Consider the following 25,673-nt stretch of genomic DNA (forward strand, 5'->3'; position numbering starts at 1 on the left):
AATGAAGCAAATCCACAGGTGTGGTATGGTGTAAGGCTTCCTGCATGCATATGTGTGAAGGCATGGAGGAGCGGATGATTAATAGATGTAGATAGAGTAAAGCTATGGGCTGTAAGTGGGTCAGTAGGCTTGCTGAATAAATATATATACACTGAAACTGTAATATTTTCTGTCTGTCAAAATGTTATGGCATTAGGTATATAAATGAGCTTGTAGCTGTATGGAAGGGATTCAGATTACTTATTAATCTTTTGTCTTTTGAGACAAAATTGTATTAAAATATTATTTATGTTGCTTATTCTTCAGAATGAGATGATAACAAGAATGTCAGAAATGTTTTCATAGTGCCACATTCTGGTGAAACTGCTGAGAACTCTAACACTAGTGCTCCATCTTGTGGCTACGTACAGTAGCATAAATCAATAGGCCAATGTTTGGCTGGTTAGCATGGATGCTATATGTTTTTTAAAATCAACATTTCCAATTTAACTTTATATTGAATTTTTTTTTATTTTGTAGTAAACCTTTTTTTTTCAGTGAGTGACTATTTGGAGGGATCTTAGAAGCAGGGAAATGGTTTATTTCTTTAGCTAGTCTGCTGTCACGTAATAGCTCAGCATCGTCGCTTGGGACTTGTGATGAAATCAATAATTCAGCAATGTCAGCATGTCAGGGTGTTCTTTTACTGTGGCCTATGAAAAAAAATGACAATTCGAATTACATACGTGCGAGAAAACAGACCTTTGAGATGAATACAAAATGCTAACTGCTAGCTTTCACTAGGTATTGTAAACCTTCTTGGCATAAACACATTGGTATGAATATGTGATTTATTAATACCTAGTTACGTGTAAGTTCATTGGTATATTATGATAAAGCTTTTACTGGTTATTAATACATTATTATTACATTTAAGTTCTATGATGATAAAAAACAAAAGAATAATGAGTATATATATTTAAGTGTCTTGGATTCGATTTGTCATAATTTAGCAAGGGTGACCATGTGTTTCTTGGACATGTCTAAATCATTTTAGGGATTTCTAAATTTCCTGAAATGTTCTATATAAAACAATGTAAAATGGTTATTTTAGCCAAAACCTGGACATATGGTCACCATAATTGAACAGAAAACAGAAAAAAATACAAATAATAATTTTATATTTTCCACTAGATGTCAGTGCAAATCCTTTCCTTGAACTCCACAGACTGTTGCTTGTTTAATTAAGGAATACCAACTGGATGTTTTTCGAAAATAGATTTATGTATTTATATCTATGATTGATTATATCTTTTTTTATGGAAATATAGTGTATATATGGTAAATACACACACATTTATATCAGTATGTGCAGCTCTGCATTGTTCTTCTCTCTGTTCTAATGTTTCCTCTCTGCAGTGTAGCGATAAGGCATCTCCTTTCATAGCTCATCAGTGTATGTAAGTACGACTACAATAGCAGAGCTGATGGCTGTACATGATGTGCTCCATAGGCTGACACTGTGTTCCATTTTGTTCTGCCTTTTTTTTGGCAGTAATTAGTGGCTTGTTGCTATGGTTGTGGGCTACAGTGTTGTAGTGCTTGTGTTATATGAGGCAGCCAGACGTGGCAAAGACGTCATCTCATTAGTATCAGTTGGCAACAGTGTGAAAGGCAGACAAACTCACAGGCAAGCATGCATAATCATTGCTAAGAAATGTCAAAAAGTAACCTGTAATTAGGCTGCTGTGTAATAGTTTGGATTCTTTAGGCTCAAGATCTGATTCAGTGATATGTAAGGAGAATTAGATGTGGTATTTGGTCCTGTAATTAAAGAATATGATGTGTCAGTGGGAACACAGAATGGCATGTTTTGAAATATATGAATTTAAACATTTGACTAAATTATCTCGCAAATGAAGTGTGATATGTCCTGTAATAAATGATTATTATGATGGTTATTATAATGGTTATAATGGTATTATAATGGTTGTCACAGTTTTGTTGTTATATAAACCCAGGGGCGGATCTACCGGGGTGGCATGGGGTGGCAAATGCCACCCTTAAAGAAAGCCTTGCCACCCCAGTTGGCAGCAACGAATTAAAAGTTATGGCCAATTTGAAAATTTACGAGCGCGAATCTCCAATGTCCGACTGCAGTGCATGCAGCCAGCACGAGAAGACGACAGAGTGGCAATAGACTATATTTTACATTTGTTTGGAAAACTTTATTGCACGCGAAACGAGGGAACCTGGAGTCGCGAGGAGACACAGGAGGAAAGAGGTAAAAAAAATTGATTATCTGTCTATCAAGAAATGAAGCTATAATGATAGCACAGTGCTAGCATAGTTGTGATGTTGACTTTGAGATGATAAATATCAGGTTGAAGAACGTTATTTTGCTAACTAATGTTACAGTGGTGTAGTCTACTACGTGCAATGATGCGCGGGTCAATGTATAAACAACCCGCACCAGACCGATGTTTTCAACTAACCCGCCTGCAACTCGGACCGCAAAAAAAGAAAAAGAAAATATTGTACCCGACCCGCTTCCTGACCCACATTTTTTAAAAGTAGTAAATGCGTCGCCCCTTTATATTAATTTAATTACTTAAATAGACTATAGCCTACAACATAATAAGCGTTATGACCGCACAAATAAGGCTTGCCACAAAGAACCGGTTAAAGTAATGATTATGAATGTGTTTAAATTAGCAAGGACTCATTTAATTGTTTAGTAATAAACTGGTGTTTTCTAAAAATGTATTTTCGATGCTTCAAAAATTCTAACTGACCCTCTGATGTCACATGGACTACTTTGATGATGTTTTTCTTACCTTTCTGGACATGGACAGTATACCGTACACACAGCTTAAATGGAGGGACTGAGAGCTCTCGGACTAAATCTAAAATATCTTAAACTGTGTTCCAAAGATAAACAGAGGTCTTACGGGTTTGGAACAACATGAGGGTAAGTTATTAATTACATAATTTTGCTATCTGGGTGAACTAACCCTTTAACTTTAAAATGCTGACTTTAATTTTATCTAATGATAGTGCTGTCATTGGTGAAAATTAAAATCATATTTATTAATCTTTATCATGAACTGCACACTTAATAGTTCAGTAAAATAATCTATAATATCTTATTAATAATCTATAATATCTTAATATAATAATCTTTCTCCTCCTTCTCCCCACTCTCAGAGATGGATGTCTCCGAACTTCTCCTGTCCAATCATCCTACTACTTGTCCACTTGATCCGATCCCCACTCACCTCCAGAACTTTCGGGGGCGGGATTTGGGCGCTAAACATTTTGATTGGTTGAGTTCACGCAGCATTGGTTGAGTTCAACCACCATTTATTCAGATCATTTTCAAAATATTACTGTTACTGTTTAAAAGTTTCCAAGTTAAATGTAGGCTACGCTCTGTACAATAGCCTAATTGCTGCAGGCTGCTTTATTTAAGTTTTTCCTTTGTTCACTTTTTTTTGTTTTGCTTTTAATCTGTACTTTTTTGTTTGTTTGCACACATTGTTAAAGGTTTTCAGCTACAAAACATGAGGTAGAGTAATGTTCAAGCTTGACGGAAACAATAAATGTTGCTGAAAAATTACCTCTGTCTTATTAAACTTAATTTAAATGAACGAATATTCAAATATAAATTTTTTGTGAGCTCAAATATTCGAATGTGCTATTTGCAGAAAACGCCCATCCGCCGAGAGCACTCTCAACTCTGCTAGTCCTTCTGATATGTGCCGCTGGCTCTGATGTCTCTTTAGTGGTTAAACATAAAATATAATTCATTTTGGGTCAATCTAACAGGTAATCTTTGGCCTCTATTTAATTTATCATTTCCCTAAACGAAGTACATTTCTGCTGCTATTATTATTTTTAAATGATAAACTAAAGGAGGCAGTGATATTTGATATCCAATTTCGTTTTATTGTAAATATACATTGAGGAAAATTGCAGTAGCCAAGGCGAGCTGACTGATGTTATCAAGTTTGCTGCTGTTTGCAGAATTACCGGATTTGCAACCTTCAGAGGTTGCATTCGAACTGTCAGATGATATCACTAAGGTAGATTCAGATTCAAAGCATTTTGCAAGAGTTTTCTGACACTAAAGATAGTGTCAGAAATGATGCATGGCATCCCTAGAAACACATTCCCTATACTGTATCTGTGTATCACAAAACTTAGATTATTGTGATTCTGAACATGCTTTACTTTTATATATATATATATATATATATATATATATATATATATATATATATATATATATATATATATATATATATATATATATATATATATATATACTAGTATGACACCGAGTCAGTATCCCTAAAGAAATGAACACAAAAAGAAAAATAAATTTATTCAAAAGTTTGAATGTACTCCGCCTAAGGCCTTCCAAGGTTTAGCACTGCGTCACTTGCTCACCAATGGATCTTCTGCAGTGAATGGGTGTCATGAGAATAAGAGTATATACGAATATATAGAGTCCAAAGTGCTGATAAAAACTAGTAATCCACATGATCCCAGACCATCAACTAACATCCTTTGAAGCTAAAAACGGTTTGTAATAAAGAAATGAATAAAGGCTTTTTAACTTAAAACAGTTGGAAAAAGTCAACTTGTCTGAATCAGGAAAGAAATTTGTAAAGATCAAGCACTGTTTGCAAGCCAAACTTTGTCAGAGAACTTTAATGTGAGAGGACAAACAGGAGATGGATTATGCTTTTGGCCAGAAGCAATGGTTCAAATGTAAACACCTAAATGACAGGTTAGTTTCTTACAAACATGCAGCTTTTCACTTCACAGGACATTAACTGATCAATTAGAGTCGTGTGGATTACTTATGGATTATTGTGATGATTATTGTATCAGCTGTCCTGAGGGTAAGTAAATGTTTAGCATATGTTCATTTTTGGGTGGACTACTCCTGTAAAGGGTACATCAGATGCCCATTTTCCACAAGTTGGTATGATTCTTTAGGGTCTTCATGAAATGTCTGTAACATTTGGTTAACAATTTTGGTTAAAATTCCTTGTGGTCATGTAAAACAACGCCCTTTTCACCTTGTCAAAAACAGCTCTGTTCACAGGTGGTCTTATTTAAATAGCTAGTAGAAACCGACTGCAAATTGAAACATCTCGCTGGATGGCAGTATCGGACTCAGAGACAGCGCATAACAAACGTGCTGTGAGTTGTCTTTTCAGCTTTTATGAGCTGGCAGACATGCCAGAAACCTAACCGAATTAAAAAAAAGTGAACATTTTATCCAATGTCCCCTTTAAGGAAAAATCTTGTATATACAGTAGTACACATTTGGATTCACATTGTTTAGTCATCTGCAGCTACAGTTATCATTAAGACAGATTGGATCTCTCCATGTCTACAGCACAAGTGGCTTGACTATGCTGACATTTTCAACTCCACATCATTTTCAATGCATGTGCATATTTCATTCTGGTGCTGGAGTGAAACTGGGGAATTTGGGGCTGCAGTGATGCTGTATGAGTGCAGAGAGTAGTGTTGCAATGTGAGACAAGAATCACCTTGTGCCTTCTGGTTTCTGCACCTGTGCTTTACATGACTGCTGCAGCTGTTGTGTGTTACGCTGCTCCTTTGATGAAATGGAAATTGACTTTCATTTAAAATGCTGAGTGTTCTGGACACTGGTAGGAGAGAGGAAAGCCAAGTACTGTTACAGTTTCGGTTAGCTTTTTTTAGCTACTAGAAATAGGATGGTAGCTGTGACCTAAAATAAACTGAATCAGACTACTACAGTCACCAGTATGGACATTTGGTCATGTTTTCTTGCCCCGTGTGCTCTGTGTGACCTAGTTTCTGTCTCCTGTTGATTGTCTCATGTGGTTCAGGTGTGTTTTGTTAATAATCCCATACTTAAGTTCATGTCTGTTCATTTTGTGTTGGTCGGGTCTACTAATCGTCATGTTCATGTGTCACCCATCATTTCTTATGTGGATTATCCCTTGTGCTCAGATTAATTAATGTGGATTGTATAGAACATATTTTTATTGGAAAATTTTAATGAGAAATGATGTTCACATTGAATAAGAATGAGACTTCATATAAGAAAATCTGAGCACAGTTTGTGACATTCTTGTGAAAATCTAGAGCAGAAGTTTTCAGAGTTCCGGAATTTCAGGTTTGTAGATCTAAGTCACATTGTCATCTTTAAGTATATTTACTCTAGAAAGTAAATATTTTACAGATTATATTTCATAAATATTTATAATATTATATATTTTTTTAAGTATAAGTGGGTCTCTGTACATAAAAATACACTTCTGTTCAAAAGTTTGGGATCAATAATATTTATTTTGAATTTAATATTTTTATTCTGAAATTGATCAAAAGTGACATTAAATATATTTATAAGGTTACAAAAGATTAAAAAAACACACTAAAACAATGTATCTAGGTTTCTGCAAAAATATTAATCAGCACAGCCATTTTCAACATTGATAATATTAAGACTTTTTGAGCACCAAATCAGCATATTCAAATGATTTCTGAAAGCTCATTTGTTACTGAAAACTGGTGTGTCTAAGTATTTTAGAAAGCGTGTCACTTGCAGGAGATCATCATTTGGGGGTCTGCATCATCAAACATCTACTGTAAGAAACAAAAAAATTTAGGCAAAGTCTTGATTGACTCTGTCAATCGATTAAAATATTGAATCACGATTAATCGCATGATTGTCAATAATTAACTTGTGATTAATCACAATTTAATTGTACATTTTTATCTGTTCTAAATGTAACTGAAATGAATCATTTTCAAGTTTTTAATACTCTAATGAACAAGGGCATGGACAAATATGGATGTTTTATGCAAATGTATGTTTATTATTAGTGAAACCGTATTCAACATAGAGCATAAAGAATTCAGATACAGATTTTCACAAAAAAGTTTTTAAAACCATTTTTAATATATTTAATCAAAAGTCAAAAGTATCAATTATTATATTAATTAAATAACATATAACTATATTTTACTGGCTTAATTGTTTAGCTTTTTATAATGCATTATCTTCTTATTGATCTACCAGTTCATATTTACAACTGTGTGTTTGCTGCATAAAAATGGGTGGATGTTCCCAATGCTCTGAACAAAAACAACAGACAGGCTTATTGAAAATGCTAATTAATTTTTTGCTAGCAGATGGCGCTGTCGGAATGGCAGAAATATAGTGGTTTCTCCAACTGTAAACAAAACAACGCAGCAGCTGACTTTGAAAGCTGCAGGGCTCATATTTATTGTATGAAATTTGGGCTGGACGATTATGGCCTAAAATCAAATCCTCGATTAATTGAACATTTTACCTCGATTACGATTAATGAACGATTATTTTGTTTCTGTTTTGTTTTTTTGCCCTCATAGTTCACTTACAAGGTTTGTACTGTAAATATGATTGACTATCAGCAGTTATTTTATCTATGTTCGTAACATTTCTTACTAAGGTTGGGTATCGTTTGAATTTTATCGATTCCGATTCTTATCTATTCCTAGTTTCGATTCCAATAAGATAAAAAATCCAATATAAAAACAATTAAGTCAAACATTTTTAGACATTTTTACAAAGCATTCTGTTGCAGCTGAATAACATGAGCAAAAATCAGCAGCCTACAAAACACCGCAAGAGGAATTTTGCCTGTGATTAAAGAAAATTCCATAGCAAAAACAACTACATTAATATAAATTTCAAATATTAAAGTGTTAAAGACAAGTAATAAGATAGGTCAGTAATAAGATAGGAACAAACAAATCAATTAGCAAAATCATAAATAAATACAATTAAACAATTTATTTTTACAAATAAAATAAAGATTAATCAAGTAAAGTTATTAAATATATTCAGTCAAGATCAGTGAATGGTTTTCTTTTGTTCTTTGATTAACATTAATGACAGACAGCGCGTTTATTAGGCTGTTGTCTCTAAGCAAAAATACTGCACATGTGTGTTTTCTTTCTCATCTGTTTATGTTCACGTAAGACAAAAATGGCTGCGTTCATGATGATACACTGATGTAGTTTTCTGTATCGTAGTTTCGACTCGGAACAACCTTTTCTACAGTTAAAATACACAGAACAGTCCGAAAACGGACACAAACCGGGAACCCGCAGCACGACCACCGACCGCTGCTCTCTATACACACGCTTGTGCTTCATGTGCGCTGCACACAAACATGCTATAATAAGTTTTGAGATTCTAAGCTACTTTAGTGATTAATCACAGGACAGCGCTGACAACTAGTTTCTGCGTTCCTCTGTGCGCGCGATCTTCATAGCTACTGTTTAAATGAGTGTTCGTGCCACAATGCAGCTGCGTGAACATGGGAGCTCAAAAATAATAATGCACATCCGATCATCTAATCGCTTGAATGTCCAAACCATAAAACAAATACAACTGCCAAAGTTTAGTGAAGACGCAAGGCCATCACTGTGTGTTGAACCGGCGTTCACCTCCATGTTTTGCTTATATGACACTGATTGGAGAGCAGAGTCCTGTGGCTACACACGCGCTAGTATGATTTTAATGTGGACGTATTAACAGGATTAAAAAAACGAAATAACCGACATGGGAGAATTACGTCGGTTAGAGGTTATGAATTTCGGTTTTGATTACTTTTCGATTAATCGTCCAGCCCTATATGAAATCATCGCCTTTTGAAGTTTAATCGTTGCATTAAGCCATATCGCAATTCTTCTCTTTCCTTCCCAAATTTAGGACCTCTTGAAATCAGCTTTCTTGTACCATTTAAGACTTTTTTTTAGCCTTAAATTTGATACAACTAAATTGAAGACCTTTTAAGCCTTTTTAAGGACCCTGTGGAATCCCTGAAACAGAAAATGTGTGCTGCATTAATCGCGCATTAATAAAATTAGTGCAGTTAAAATTAATTTGCATACATGTGTGAATAAATGGAATATGGTGGAGATATGTAGATCTGGAATCATCTGTGCAGAGGATCTGCATATAGTCACCAGTGTGAGAACATTCTGCAGTACAGACACAAACGTGAGAGGCCCCATTACTGCATCACCCTCATTAGCGTGGATAGATATCTGGCAATAAGAGTTCATGGCAGCATACCTGCCTTCAAGCTCTACACACTCATTCATACATGTTATGTAAGTTCTGTTGCAGAACTGGGGTGAGTGCTTGTGCACAGTCATTAACCCTGAGGTTCTAGCCATTCGTGTGTCTCTCTTCTCCTTGTCTGAACTACTGCACTGAAGTATTTGAGAATTTTCATGTTGCTTGCCTTGTAAAATCCTGGTGCTGCTTTAGCTTGGCATAAATCGATTTCATTGGGTCTTTAGGATGAACAAATAGTACCTATAACCCTTCTCCACAGAAATGTACCTCTAGACAGTTGTGCACTGTGGCTATGCAGAGTGTCAAATGTTGAGACATTTCTTAATGGGTTTGTTCAGCCACAAATGAAAACTCTTGATGGTTCTCTGCTGCATCTTTCAAATCTCGGAAGGGTAATCTCAATAGTTTATTGGTCATACAGGTTTGGCATCATTCACTCATGACTGTGAGCGAATGATGACAGAATTGACATAAATCTTTCAAATGCAGTAGTGAATAGTCTGTTCATACCCAGTTCCCTAAGGAACATCTCTGGTTTATTAGCCATGTCATAGCTCCCTCTAGAGCTGAAGCATGTTTCTAATCTGGGCATGTTATTCTGAAGCTCTGTTCCACTAAATGAAGTGAGGGAGCAGGTGATTTAGGACAAAGTATTGACCTTTTTGATATTAAATTGTTTTTGATACTAAATAGATTTTTCAATATTTAGATTCTTTATATTAAATCTGATATTACATTTTTGTCCACAAATATCTGACAGTGTGAACAAAGCTAAGAAGCCTTATAAAAGTCAAATTTATATTTTCTTAATGTCAGGAAAATGTAGTGATGTTTCTTTTTAAGATATTTATGTCTTAAGTTCATATATTGCATCATTGTCACAGTTTACATACTGTGTTGGAATGACGTGCACAGAGATGACGGAGATAAACAAATTGAACAATCTTTAATCTAAATAGAGACACCCACGGGTATGAACACACATGTACTGTAGCACAGGTGAATAGATGTTTAGACTGGATGCAGGTCTCTGGAAAACACAGGGCCTAAATAATATAACTAAACGAGGGAATTACCAAGACACCTGGAATCAATAAACACAACAGGAACAGGAAAGAAACCAAATATGGGCAGGTAACATATGTGGAGGTAACATATAAGAGAAAACTAGGTCATGGGGAGCAGAACACGGCACAGACAGTCTATGTTCCTGACAATAATCTATTTAAAATATCTGTTAACATTTTCATTCATTTCAGTGACAGCTGTTTGGCTGTTATTAATTTTAATAGTAAATGATTTTAAAGATAAAAATGATTTTGTTACAAGAAAAACCTCATATATTTACTTTTGGATAGGTATAAATTAATGAGCAATTAATTAAAATAATAAATTTTTAATGAACTGTACTGCAGAAGGTTTTGTAATACTTAAGTGTAGCATATAGAAAAATGTTGACAAAAGGAATTTGAGATTGTCTTGGACTTTAAACATGACCTGGGCAAAATATCTACTAGGCTATAATATAATGAAATATTTAAATGTTTTTAAATTTGAGATTTTTGACATTGATTCTTTTGAATATACATCAATGAAGAAAGATGTCTTTTGTTGCCAGATGGTGTAGTTATAGCTTCTACCAGCAGAAGCTAATGCAGCCATGCTAACCCAACCTTGACCCTGTGGACAGGAATTAGTCATCTAGACTAGACAGGGCGCAGAACAATATGGAATGAAAGATTGTCTGTCTTTTTAGAGGTTTTTTTTTTTTTTTTTTCATCCAAACACCTCATATGTCTGTCTCTTTTATAGTGAGTAATCTGTGAATGAGATCTAAATGTCACCCTATAGATGGGTCTGTTCAGGCATGAGCTGTTATTTCCGTCATTGGGAATCAATGCAGACCATCAGCCAACATTTCTCATACTTCCTCTTTGCCATTCCCCTATTTTTTTTCTTCACCACATAAAGATTTAGTCCTCAGTTGGAATAAAGACTCCTCTGTTTATATAGACCCTTCTCTACAAACCCAGCAAGCCATCTGGGATTTCCAGCCACTGCTAATGCAACCTCAATTAGATGTCAGTAAATATTTATCTTCACAATTGTGGCTATAATCACAAAAGGTCTATTTCTCACTGAGAACCGCTGCCTTATGAATGGTTTTTAATGAAAAGGTCATCAGATTGTTTTTAAATTAGAACTGATGGCTTATACTTCTGGGATCTAGTTTTTGCCTGAATCTCCGAGCTATTGACATAAAAAGAGGAGACAGAAAGCCTTGAAGAGTATCATGGAGTTTTAGTTTCATTTTGTATTGGTTTCCTTTGATTTTAATGTAATTTTGTGAACCTACATCTCTGGGCTTATTAAAGAAAAAGCAGCCTTAGAGCAACTGGAACATAAGTTCATCCCCAATTAAAATGGAAAACCTTGGGATTGGTTTAAAATAGCAGGATTATATAATGTAATCAAAAGGGACGTCAGGATGCAGATTCATTTCACTAGCACTCAAGATGAGCATGAGAGACTCTTTACCTTCATATATGTCTTCTGTCCTTCTGCACAGTAAACATCCTATTTTAAATAATTTGTTCACAGGGTCCAATAACTAATTTTTACATTTAACATTAGTAGAACCACAATTGGGAAAATTCACAGACCTTTCCTCTGATTTTTTAAGGCCCTGCCTGGTCCAATTTTTTTGTATTATTATACAGTTTTACAGATTTTACTGTTAATCTTCTGTTGCTTTTAAATGTGGTATAAGTTCATAAGTTCGTAAAACTTAAAAAATGTAATTTTTACTTAAATATAGCATGTTTAAAGCAACCCTATTACTTTTAAATGTTGACCCTTCCTAAAAAGAAACCTTTAGCAAAACCAAATTCAAAGAAGAGAGTAAAATAGGTCAGTGTAGGTTTATGTTCATTCATCAACAACTGTTGGCACCTCGTGTCCTGCATGTCATAGTCTCTGCATTATTAACAAAGCTCTTCATACTCTGGCTCTGCAGCTGCCCGCATGCCGGCCTTGGCAACATTAGCAAGCCCCATGTTACACAGAGACCCCCTGTCATGGCTATTCTCAACACTGACGCACTACAGTGCATCAAAACAGCCAATATCTACTTTGCATTTATGCAAGTGTCACACTTTATTGACTCTTTTTGGAAATTTGTCAATCAGGTTAGCAGTGTGCGTTCACTGTTAGCACAGCTTGATGGTGGACTACATAATTTTAGGCATGGTGGCCGTAGGTTTAGCTAATGGATCTGCCCAGGCGATGAGCTCAGTATAGTGTGATTTTAGAAGGCTTGCAGCACCATCAAATATTTACCAGCCATGCTGCTTTTCCACCTGCTCTCCCTCTGCTGGAGCAGCATCATCCCACCATTTTCACTGTTTTTGACTGGTGCTAGGATGAATGTTGACCTCGGCTCCCCTGCAGGAACTGTTTGCAGGTCTCTGATGAACGGTTTTGGCCACTGAGAGTAGAATATGATAGTATAAATTTCTTTTTTGAGCACCAGATGAAAGCAGGACAGATGTTTGTCTTATCTTTGCCTTCTGTTCTTTTGTGTGAAAGCAAAACTAGCAGCGACTGTCCTCCTTTCAGAGTCATATTATAATATGCTGCATTGTAACATTTCGGTCTATAAGACATACTTGGATAGTTGGCAATATCCAGCTCTAAACTGATGCCATTACTTAGACTTTGTTTTATTGTCATTAATGCTCAACTTGGATAAAACATATACGTCACAAGCACAGAAGAGGAAGACTCAGAGGTAGTGTCAAAAAGTCTTTATTCACAGGCTTTTCAGAGAAGCAGCATGTTAAACAGGTGAGTATATTATTCAATGAAGATAGATACCACTTAGTTTGAGCATAAACAGTACTTTGTTTGTTGTAGGTGCTGGCAGGTGTTTGGTGAAGGCTTAGTAAAGACTGGAATTGAAGACTGACTGAAGACAGTTAAGTATCCAAGGAAGTAGCTAGGTAAGTACTCATATGTGGACAGACGAGGCCAGACAAGGAAGAAGTGGAGAGTAACTACTCTATATATATACATGGCTTGATGAGATCATCTATGGCAGGTGTGTTGATGGCTGACTGATTGCAGAGTTGACCAGAATGGATGCTGGGATTGAGAGGAAAGTGAATTGACTGCAGACTGAGGATTTTGACTGCAGACTCGGGATTGGGACTGTGTTCCCCCCTCCCAGAAAGTGTGACCTTGCATCAAAACAGGCCTAACTGGGGAGGAGAGAGAGTAAGAAACCAGGACAATATGAGCCTGTTTGGACCCAGGCAAGCAGGAAGCCAACAAGGTGGAGCAGAGCCCATCCAACACAGCACCGAAGACCACCATGGCAGAGCAGAAGGAAATGAAGATCTCCACAGTGGAGCAGATGCCCACCAAAGCAGTGTAGACAGGACTAAGGATCCCCATGGTAGAGCAGATGACCACCAGAGCAATGTAGATGGAACTGAGGATCTCCCAGATGGAGCAGATGACCACCAGAGTAGTGTACTGTAGGTGGGCCTAAATAACCCCACGGTGGAGCAGACAACCACCACAGCAACAAAGATGGTGCCGAACAACTCCACAGTGGAGCAGAAGACCACCAGGGCAGATCTGGAGCGAATGGAATGTTAAGTACAGAGAGGTTAGCAATGGCCTCAGGCCATGCCTGGTCAGCAGAGGCAGACAAAGTACACAACTTTATTACTTGAGTGAAAGTACAGATACTACTGGTCAAATACTACTCCAATACAAGTTAAAGTTGTAATAACAGGTTTTTACTTGAGTAAAAGTATGAAAGTACATGCTTTTAAAAGCACTTAAGTATCAAAAGTGAAAAGTAAATGCATTATTTTAATGTCACGTTGTATTCTTACAATACCTTATGCCACTAATGCAACCTTCTGAATACACTGATTAACTTGTATTATCTTTGGAATTAAGAGCTTTTTTTGTTAGCAAACCTATAGAATTGGAACATCTGAATGAAGATAATTATGTTTTTTATTTATTTAACACTACTACAGCTACATTTAAATCATTTTAATACTAGTTTAAAAGTTACACATTTCTTTTTCAAAGAGATATTGAAGGATATGATATGGTTCGTTTTAGGCAAAAAAAAAAAAAAAAACATGCGCTAAAGATCCGTCTTTTTGAATTTTGCCATCAACTAATCAGTGTTCATAAAATGCTCCTAAATCAGGGAACTTCACAACATATGGCTAGGTTTGGGTATTGTTTTAATTTGATCCATTCTGACTCTGATTCTGCTTATTGATTTAAATTCTTATCATTTCCCAGTTTAGATTCCAAAGTTGTAAAAAAAGATAACAATAAGTAAAGCATTTAGACCTGTATGATTATTTAACCTACTTATTGATCATTTGTTTGCAAAAAAAAAAAAAATATATATATGTATGTGCACTGTTTTGACAAATAAAATAATGTTCAGATTTATATACTTCCTTGACCAGTTTTTAGCAGCAATTTACCAGTAGGCCTGAGTAGTAAGTTGTGTTTATATATATATATATATATATATATATATATATATGATAATAGCAGCCATTTTGATGGATATATTAGCCTAGCATTTGTATTGCCATAGTTTAACTACAAATATTAAACTATAATTACTATAATGAAACCATGTTAAATTTGTGATTACTTTAGTTTTACTACAAATAGCAAAATTATGTTTACTATAATGAGAGAATAGTAATTTGTAAAAAAAAAAAAAAAAAAAAATTTTTTTTTTTTTTTACTGCAAATACCATAGATAAACTAGTTACTATATTAAAAACATGGTTAATTTTCTAAAGAGCTTTAATGAGTTAACACATAATAAAATATATACTTTTTCTTGTGACTGAATTCTGGGAATGGAGCCATCTCTGCACTTTGCTCCTTGGCTGGAGCAGACACTGGAGCGGACTCAGGGTTTAGGGGTTGGAATCACTTCTTTCTCTGCCTCCTCATATGGGCTGAGGTTAGCTGGCATCTTGGTCTGTACTTCGGAGATTGTATGTGCTCCAAAACAGACATGTAGCCTGGAACAGACATATGAAAAGCCATGGAATTGGTTGGGGTATTCTTATTAGAAGTGGACAGACCTAGAATGACTGAACTGGGTTTCTTGTAGTGATGCAAAGTCTGATTCATTTCCACATATCGGTTCTTTTCAGACAAATCAGCTCATTGAACCGGTTCAAAAAGCCTATTCATCAGTTCCTGACATCATCAAGCAGTAGCGTCTCTACGCATTTATTTTCTAACAGCTCAGTGCAATGTTGTATCAATAAAAAATTCAAGTAAGTCATTTGTAGACACATTGATAAATTCAACAAAGTTATTTTTGCAGATTACTACCATACAGTTCACTTACAGGTGCATCTCAATGAATTAGAATGTAATGGAAAAGTTAATTTAAGTAATTCAACTCAAATTGTGAAACTCGTGTATTAAATAAATTCAATGTACACAGACTGAAGTAGTTTAAGTCTTTGGTTCTTTTAATTGTGATGATTTTGGCTCACGTTTAACAAAAACCCACCAATTCACTTTTTAGTGAATTGTTGGCCTTCTGGAAAGTATGATCATTTACTGTACATATACTCAGTACTTGGTAGGGGCTCCTTTTGCTTTAATTACTGCCTCAATTTGGCGTGGCATGGAGGTGATCAGTTTGTGGCACTGCTGAGGTGGTATGGAAGCCCAGGTTTCTTTGACAGTGGCCTTCAGCTCATCTGCATTTTTTGGTCTCTTGTTTCTCATTTTCCTCTTGACAATACAGAGACCGAAGAATCTATGGGGTTCAGGTCTGGTGAGTTTGCTGGCCAGTGAAGCACACAAACACCATGGTCATTTTACCAACTTTTGGTGCTTTTGGCAGTGTGGGCAGGTGCCAAATCCTGATGAAAAATGAAATCAGCATCTTCAAAAAGCTGGTCAGCAGGAGGAAGCATGAACTGCTCTAAAATGGGTGCAGTGACTTTGGTTTTCAAAAAACACAATGAACAAACACCACCAGATGACATTGCAGCCCAAATCATCACAGACTGTGGAAACTTAATACTGGACTTCAAGCAACTTGGGCTACGAGTTTCTCCACCCTTCCTCCAGACTCTATTACCTTGGTTTCCAAATGAAATACAAAATTGGCTCTCATCTGAAAAGAGGACTTTGGACCACTGGGCAACAGTCCAGTTCTTCTTCTCCTTAGCCCAGTTAAGATGCTTCTGACATTGTTTGTGGTTCAGGAGTGGCTAAACAAGAGGAATACGACAACTGTAGCCAAATTCCTTGACATGTCCGTATGCCTTGACCCCAGCCTCAGTCCATTCCTTGTGAAGTTCACTCAAATTCTTGAATTGATTTTGCTTGACAATTCTCATAAGGCTGCGGTTCTCTCGGTTGGTTGTGCATCTTTTTTTCCACTCAGCTTTCTGTTAACATGCTTGGATACAGCACTCTGTGAACAGCCAGCTTCTTATGGCAATGAATGTTTATGGCTTACCCTCCTTGTGAAGGGTGTCAATGATTGTCTTGTGGACAACTGTAAGATCAGCAGTCTTCCCAGTGATTGTGTAGCCTAGTAAACCAAACTGAGTGACCATTTTGAAGGCTCAGGAAACCTTAGCAGGTATTTCGAGTTGAATAGCTTATTGGCATGTCACCATATTCTAATTTGTTGAGATATGAGATGAATTGGTGGTTTTTTTTTAAATGTGAGCCAAAATCATCACAATTAAAAGAACCAAAGACTTAAACTACTTCAGTGCAGTGCAGTGGAGGCTGGAACTGAAAACTGACTGAAGACAGGGAACTATCCAAGGAAGTAGCCAGGTAAGTCCTCATACATGGACAGATGCGACCAGACAAGAAAGAAGTGGAGAGTAACTGATCTCATACTAGGCTTAATGAGATCATCTATGGTGCGTGTGGTGTTGGCTGACTGAGTGTAGGTGTTGACCAGAAGGGATGCTGGGAAATGTAGTTCCCGTTGGACTGCACTGGTGACTGAGGATAGTGAATTAAATCTCTTGAAAGATATTCAGCTTTCTATAAAACACTTTTGAGCCATTTACCAGCAAGATACTCACAAGCAGAACTTTTATGTTCTGTGTAATAAAGTATGTGAAGATATAGTCTGAGTTAGGTGTAAGTGGACTAATATATCACCAGAGGGAAGTCTGTAATTTTTACAGACAAAAGTTAAACTTATATACATGGAAATATTATTCACAATAATATCAGTAACATGCATTTACAGGATATTGGTGAAGCTTAATTTCATGCCGACGTCTCTACTCTGTTTTCAGAGCCATTCACAGAGACTGCCATGCTTTTTGATTGATTGATTTACATGTCATTCATCAGACTCTTCCTATCTGAACAGACTGTTCTAGTCCAGAATAGGCTGTTATGTGGACCAGACCTTTTGCCAGTTAGTCAATGGTGCTTCAACATGGGACTTGTTTAATGCATGGTTCTTTCCTAAAGTATTGTGCTGTAGTTTTACTTGTTTTCTTGCTGATTTTACTTCATATATTCTGATTCATTTAACTGGCAAAAACAGCACACACAAAGCGCCAAGAGCATTTTACTGGTTAAGGAAGTGTGTGCCTGACCCATGCACTAAATCAACATGACTAAGTGTGACACTAAGAAAGATGGGAGTCCAGAGGAGAGATGAGGAAGCTGATATACAGTAAAACAGAATACACTTCAGGCTCCATGAGGATATTAGAGGCTTACAGGAGTGTGCTTGGGACAAATACGAAAGGACATATAATTTAAAACCATACAGGAATCTGAGGAACATAATTTTTCATTTAGATTAAAGGAGCCACCATCATGTTTGATTAAAATTAGCATAAATGATTACAAACTGCTGCAGAAGTCATGCATCATTCTTAAATTCTGAATATGATTTTAGCATAGAAAGACAACATGCACAATGGTGACAAATTAATTTACCTTTGTTCTTGGTGGAAGCTAATGAAGGCGGTGTGTTAATGCTGTTATTAAAATATGTATATGAAGTCAGAGTTCACATTTAGCTGAGTGAAGTACCAGGGACCAAAAAAGAAAAGAAAAGCGGAAAGCCAATAAACAAAGAGAAAATAATATGCTGAGTTTGGATTTAGCATGTTAAATCAAAGACAATTACAACTGAGCTGCTCTGTCCCATGTTAATGAGCCCAGTGCTGAATTAAGGGATGAATAAATCATGGCTCAGAAAACGCATGTGAGGCTCCCGCTTTTCAGTATCTGTGTGTGTGTTGCTGGACCAGCAGAGCATCGCGACAAACATCAAAGCAGCTAGACAAAAGGGATTCACTATATGTTCTCCCTTCTTGGGGCTGTGTGTAATGTTATAATGACAGTAGTCTGAAAGAGAGAACAAGCGAGAGAGTGAGAGAGAGAAGGGAGGGAAGGAGTCAGACGGTACAAGGCACAGTGAGCGAGAGCCACAGTACACAGAGCAGCATATAAGATGATGACGAGAGACACACATTGAAGGTGAACGGAAGAATAAAACACAAGGGATTGTGAACAAACAGAAAAGAAGCACATGTCGAGGGAACTGGAGTCACACCGAGGCAGCTGAGTCCGGCTCACAATGGAAAGGATCCATTGCGGATTGCAGGCAGAATATGTGTGAATGGAAGAGACTGTAGATCTGTAGATAGCAGAGACAGAAGTGCAGGGAATGGTTGGGCTGAATGGGCTCTGTTGGCATCGCTGCTACTGTCCTACTCTGTTGCTGCTACTCTTCCTCCTGCCCTCTGAACCTGTTCAACACCTACAGATATGAGCTCCAAACACTCATCTGACTGGATCCCTTACAGGTACATCTGTTTGTTGGTGAGAGAGTGAGCATGTGTGTTTGGTTGGAGTGGATAGGTGTCTGATGGGGGAAATAGGATGGTGAATGGAGTGGTTCGCTGACAGGGCTGCAGAGGTGATCCTCTTGTCCTTGTCATTTATCTGTTGTACTCTCATGTTTCTCATGCTGCTAGTTTAGCGGTCCGAGCTAGTATGTGAGTATCTGGTTGTGTAGATGCTGCTGAGGTTTTGTTTATATAAGCTGGTCTAAATCTATTACAGGGCTCAGCAATAACTATGGTCATTCCTGAGCCAGTTGACGTAAATGTCACTGCTGCATTGTCACTATACTTTGTCTGTCAGTGTTATGCTTTGAGAACTTTTGAGAACTCCAACTGGCTCCCATAGATGACACACACACATATACATATATATATATATATATATATATATATATGTCAGAGGTCGCACGCCTCTGGTACAACTACAGATTAAGTATCTTGCTTAGGGACACATTGGTGTCTCACAGTGGATTCGAACCCGGGTCTCTCACACCAAAGGCATGTGACTTATCCACTGCGCCATGCATATGTATTGAATCTCACTGTCAGAATGTATGTTTCTGTTTCCTGGAGAATTTTTTGCTGATTTGCTTTGTGATACTTGGTAAAATGTGTGAAGTCAGAGTTTTTCCCTGATATATATTAACTAGGCTCATTTATTTTTTTCAGAATACTCTGCATATATTTTGCATATAACTTTTTTTTTTTTTTTTAATTTAGGTGTGGTATGATCAATGATTATCAGTGTAAATAGTAATATAATCATGCTTTTGATTTATGTTTGCTGTTGGAGGCATATCTGCTGCTACTTCTTATAGGAGCCTCATTGCCATGGCTGCACTGCCTCTGCTCTCTCATTGGCTCTTGGTTGCTATAAGTTACAAGCCCACTTTCCTCCACTCTTTCTTTGGAAAATTACATCAGGGAGCACTTGCCGCTTGTTGCAAGGAGCTAAAGGTACCGCTCAACCTACCCTGGAGGGTCTAAGACGATCTCTATGGGAGTGTGTTTTGATTGTGAAGATATGCCCTCTCCCACACCCCTGTTTCTTGTGTGTGAGGTCTGTGATTGTGACCTGAATGGATCTGAGAAATCTAACGAGCTTTGGCACTAGAGAAGCTCAAGGGAACTGTAATGGAAAGAGAAGCATACATGAGTCACTTGTTTTAAATAAACCAGTAGAAAAGAAAATCATAAATTATATCTCTCACTTGTTGTTGTAGTCAGAAGTGGGATTAGAAGGAGAGTTATTTGAACTTTAAGAAATGTTTTCCATAATTTACTATAATTTGCTGTTGTTCAAAACCTTTAAGACTTTTTTCTGCAGAACAGAAAGTAATATTTTCAATGAAAGCCATGCAGTACAATGTTATCACTGGGGTCCAAATAAAATATTTAGTGTCCCACAGAAAATATAAATTCACACAGCTTTGGAATGTCATGAGGGTGTGTAAATAATCATAAACTGCATTTTTGGGAGAATATAGGACAGTAGTAACCTCCTTGAGAGATGTCAACAGCTCAACCCGTTCTATCTATCTACTGTATATTTGCTAACATAAATCTGCAATTAATCATTCAATAACTCCAGCAAGTTGGCCAAGAAAGAGCAACGTATGAGCAATAGCTTTTTTCCCCTCTGAAATGTTCTTTGTTTGTCATTAGTGTGTTTTAAGGTTTAAAGGTTTAAAAAAAAAATTTGCTGTTAAGGGTATTAAAAGGGTGATTTGCTATTAAGTGGCTTGCTTTCAGGCAGACTGGTAATGCAGCAAGATCTGGATCTCTGCCTTTGTGATGGTAGTCAATATTCTTATGTTTGACACCCCCTGCAGTCTAAAGGACTAGGAAACAAACAGCTGTGGGCAGTGAATGTGTCCTTCTCTCATGTGTCCCTTAGTCAGCAGGGCCGTTGGGCCCTTCATGGCTTTTTTTCCTGGTGTGATGAGCATCTCCTCCCCTGCAGATGGGGTTTGCTATAAAAAATGTATTGAACTTAGAGATCACGCTGGCATAGCTGGGGTTGCCTCAGCTGGATGTTCTGCATCACAATAACAAACACTAATTTCACAGCCTTGACTAGTTTATGAGTGAGCCAGTGTGCTCTGGTAGGTTACAAACCTACATGGACAAACCTTCCTGTTGTTGTCCTGTGACGCACTCAGTGAATAGCAGCAGATAGTTGTGAAAAGACTGAATCAAAATTAGAGTCTCATTGCGTAATCACAGAGAAAGAAACATGTGGCTATAAGAAAAAAAAGACTTGCATAACTCTATAGAAAAGTGTGACTGACCTTCATTCTTGAATTGTGCAGCAGAGTAGTGTAAAGACATACACAATCATCCCGACTGCTTTAAGGGGAAAAATGTATTCTGTTATTATCACTTTTTTTTTTACTCTCCATCCAATATGAAAGAAGCAGAAGAAAAGTGAACTTAATTTAAGATCTGTTCTCTAAAAACAGACCTTGTCTGATGTCTCATGCAATTTTACTTCTGGAGTAAATCCTAATTTAGGATTTTTTTAGATATTTTTGCTGGAATACAAGACAAAAATGAGTATTATGTTTTACAGTGCTTATAATGCTTGAACATTCTTGTGTGTCATAGCTCGTTTTGTTTTGATTTTAAATAAATTATTTACCGTTTCTTTCTATAGTGCATTTTAATTGTTTTGATGAGAATTTGCAGTTAAAAGTACAGCATGCAAATCAGCAAATGTTATTTTCTTATTCCATTACACACACATACAAACACCCACATGCACACACACACACACACACACACACACACACAATGACACTCAAAGTGAATTGTCACTGTCATCAGCAAAGCTTGATAGTGAGGGAGAGAAATTCTAATGCACATTGCAGGCAGCTGTCAGAACATATCAATTCATTTCTCATCCATTGTTGACCCTCATTATAACCGCTCTGTTTATGTCATTATCCGCCAATCTGATGGGAACTGACACTCTTGACTGATAACATATTAGGCATTATCCTTTGTGCATGTGTGCATTTATGTATTTTAGCTTTAAAAGGGAGTTCATGAATGTGTGCAAATAAGCATGACTATTTCTGTATCCTGAGGTTTGAGTAAGTGTGCGAGTTACCAGAATAGTTGTCAGTATTTCTGAAGGAGTGTGTGTTTGTGGGCATGTATCTTCATGCCCATGTGCATGTGTGATAAAAAGGGTGTCAGTGTTGGCAGTCCACAGAGAGTTAGATTTCTCAGGTTTAAATAAAAAAGTTGAGACTCTAAGGTCTTTGCAGCTAGGCACTGGAATATCCATCCGAGCAAGAGGAAGAAAGACTCTAGTATAATCCTCCTGAAAAGACAAGTTTAGAGCATCATCTATCTATAGGTCTGTCTGTCGTTCTTTCTGTTCTTTTTATCGTTCTGTCACTCAGTCTATCTATTGTTCTAGCTGCCATTTTATCTTTCTAAATACATATAAAAATGAGAGCTTTTGATTAGCATGTTTGTTTGTGTTTTATAATGCCATCAAGGAAATGAGTAAATGCCTGTGGTGTTCTGAACTGCTGTAAATCTTTTTTAATGATTTCTTTATTGTCTAATGACATCCCTTGATTTCTTTACCGTATTTGTAACTGTGCATCTCTATACGCTGATTGATTGTGAAATACGTTCCTATCAAATGTTCAAACAGCACCCTGGTTGTGCTGTACAGCCACACCACCCTTGATCTGTCACACTTCTTTTCCATGCATGACCCACCACATCCACAGAGGAAGCCCTCCATTGCCATTTAATTAACACAGCTTTTGGTTCAGCAATAACAGGCAGCAGAAATGTATAAGGAGGTCTGGAGTGAATGTCACAGCTGATTAAAGTGAAAGAGAGAAGGGACAGGCAGAGCACAAAAGCCTCACTAAAGACCTCCCTCCTCACAGGACCTGAAAGAGCTCAATGAGTCATAGGCATGATCAACACAGCAGCACTGTCTGTGTCATTAAAAAAATTATGTTCAAATGTGCTATTTATATACTGTTTTGCCCATATTTTAGGTTTAATGACTAGTAAATAAAGAGCGACTGGTGTGATTTGTTTATATGATAAAACCGGAGTTGGTGCTTTTTCAATAATGTATGAGCTAAGATATGCTGAATACTGAAGACTTATGTCATATCCTGTGCAGCAGAGTTTTAGTGGAAACTCTTCTGTAAAGAGCACCTTTGGTTAAATCATTGATAGGTTATATTTTTCTTTCACCGTATGCTTCTCTTGGCGCTGGACTATCTTTGTATACACAAAAGGACCTCTAGTAATTTCATCTCTGTTGGTGCTATTCTCTCACTGTGGCACATCTTTTTTGATAGGTTTCCCCATTAATCTTGTTTTTGTTCTCCTGCAGCACCTTGGATGATGAGGGCACGAACCTACGACAACAGAAGCTTGACAGACAGGTGAGTCTTCCTTCTTTTCAGCACTGTGTTCAGAAGGCTCTCCTCAAAGGAAATTAGATAAATAAAAAAAATTAACAAAAGTAAAAACAGGCAGAAACAGAGCAATGAGAGAGAAACCGTTCATTGAGGAGTCACGTCATGGAAACATATTCTCAAGACAGTTTAAAGAAAAAGGCTTTGATAAGATTCCATATGCCAACAGTCCCTTTGCCTTACGTTATGTGCTGTTACTTCAATAGACTTGCCCCAGATATCTTTGAAAACTTATGCCAAGATAGATTCTTTCAGTTAGCCAGACTCGTTCCTCTGTGGTCTTCATTAGCCTTGCAGTTTGCATTTGGAATTCTGATAATCCTTTATTTAACACACTAGACGCTTAGAACGGCAGATCGGTTCCTTGGAAACCTTCACAAAGTTTTTGGACAGTCCATGTTAGTACTCTATGAGTTAGTTATTCTTTTCCACAAGCATATAATTTTCCTCAAATTTCTTTAGGCATAAAGTACTGACAGTTGGAATTAAACCCTGACCAGGAGCAGTGCAAAACACTGCAGGAATGTAAGATTTTTTATTTAATTTCTTTTTTTTTAAGTGACTATCTCAACCTGTCCTCCAACCAATATGCCCGTATAGGTTGTTTGTCCAAATCCCTGAAATACGACCCATCAGAGCGTATACTACAATTGCGCCCCTATTGGCAAAAGGTCGTTTTCATATTAATGTTTTGTACTCTTTTATTTGCACTCTGATTTGCGTTTCGTGTAGCTCAGTTGGTAGATTATTGCGCTATACATTGATAGGTAATCATGCTATCATGGGTTCGATCCCAGGGAACGGATGTGCATGAAAATGTATATGCTCAATAAATCATAATTTAGCATAATTTCTGTGAGGGTTAGGTTTAGGGGTGGGGTTAGGTGTGGTCATTCGAACGAATAAGCCACCTAGTAAAATATGTAGGAAATACTGTGAGATCGGTGTAAAAAGCCCACACATTGCATTTAAATAAACGTGCGTTTTGATTGGTAATGTGGTTATACGTCATTTCATGACGACAGACGCAACGCGATACTGTCATTATTTGTACGCCCGCTAGAGGGCGCTTAACTTTAAAACGTAAATAAAGGTCGTAATAAGGTGCTTGCACAAATGACCTATATGGTCGTTTTTTGTTGGAGGACAGGCTCGACTATCTGGTTGTACATGGTCCTGCTCTTTACAGCTATTTAGCAAATAAATAAATACTTGGACATAAACATTTTAATTTTGAGCTTGAATCTTAAAGGGGTCATATGATACGATTTAAATTTGTCCTTTCTCTTTGGAGTGTTACAAGCTCTTGGTGCATAAAGAAGATCTGTAAAGTTGCAAAGACTAAAGTCTCAAATCCAAAGAGTTATTCTTTATCAAAGTTAAGACTTATCCACGCTCCCCTAAAATGGCTCGTTTAAACACGCCCCCACATTGCTGCATCACTATGTGGGAAGATTAGCAAAACGCCACCCAAATGTTTACGCAAAGAAAGAAGGCGTATCTTTTATTCTCGTTGTTGCCGCTGGCAGCCATTTTGTGGAGAAGCTGTGTGTTTCATGTGAAAGTGAAACTACTTTGTTTGGCCTTCTAAAAGAGCACGATATCCACGTCATTATGCCTAGAGCTGATCTGTGCTGGTTGCTGAGGAAATACATCAGCTTTGCGCTGTGGATCGCTGGATCGGCTTTCACTATGGATAAAGTCAAGTCAAGCCCAGGGTCATCACATGTGGTTGCGGCAACCCCTGGCCGATCCTTTGTTGAATCCGCTGGCCATTCCTTGTTATAGCCGCTGGCTGCTGCTCACTCAAGCCATTCCTCACTCTTTGCAAGGACAGTCTGGCGCTTCTGACTCACGGTATGGAAGTAGGTTTACATATGTAAAGGATTTGCCACCGATGATACAAATGCGAGTATTGAGCAGTGTAGAGTAGCGCTTGTTGTTTGTTGTTTCTCCGATCACAAATGCAGACATGGTTATATGTTTTTGTGGCGCGATATGTAACGCAACGCGTAACTCATAATAATCAGTAATTATGTCACCACTGGATGCAACAACTGCCTTGTTTGTAATAAGTTTTATTGTTTTTGTCCTGTCATGCCAGTATTCTGACTGGGACACGCCATAACAGTATATTTTGAAGGGTGTAACATATTAAGAAATGCATAA

General features: G+C 37.1%; 1 protein-coding gene across 2 annotated transcripts in view; it reads left to right on the plus strand.

The window, feature by feature from the left end:
- LOC132104520 (tubby protein homolog) overlaps nucleotides 1-25,673 on the plus strand; it is an 82,072-nt gene that overhangs the window by 24,505 nt on the left and 31,894 nt on the right. The window contains exons 1-2 of one of the 2 annotated variants that reach the window (XM_059510069.1): nucleotides 18,489-19,005; nucleotides 23,420-23,471. In XM_059510069.1, the coding sequence (XP_059366052.1) occupies nucleotides 18,968-19,005; nucleotides 23,420-23,471 (90 nt within the window). In that variant the 5' untranslated portion in view covers nucleotides 18,489-18,967. Of the gene's footprint in view, nucleotides 1-18,488; nucleotides 19,006-23,419; nucleotides 23,472-25,673 lie in introns of those variants that run through there. The other variant, XM_059510060.1, reaches the window with a different exon arrangement.

This window comes from Carassius carassius, chromosome 2 (assembly GCF_963082965.1).
Source record: "Carassius carassius chromosome 2, fCarCar2.1, whole genome shotgun sequence".
In the NCBI taxonomy this organism is placed as follows: Eukaryota; Metazoa; Chordata; class Actinopteri; order Cypriniformes; family Cyprinidae; genus Carassius; species Carassius carassius.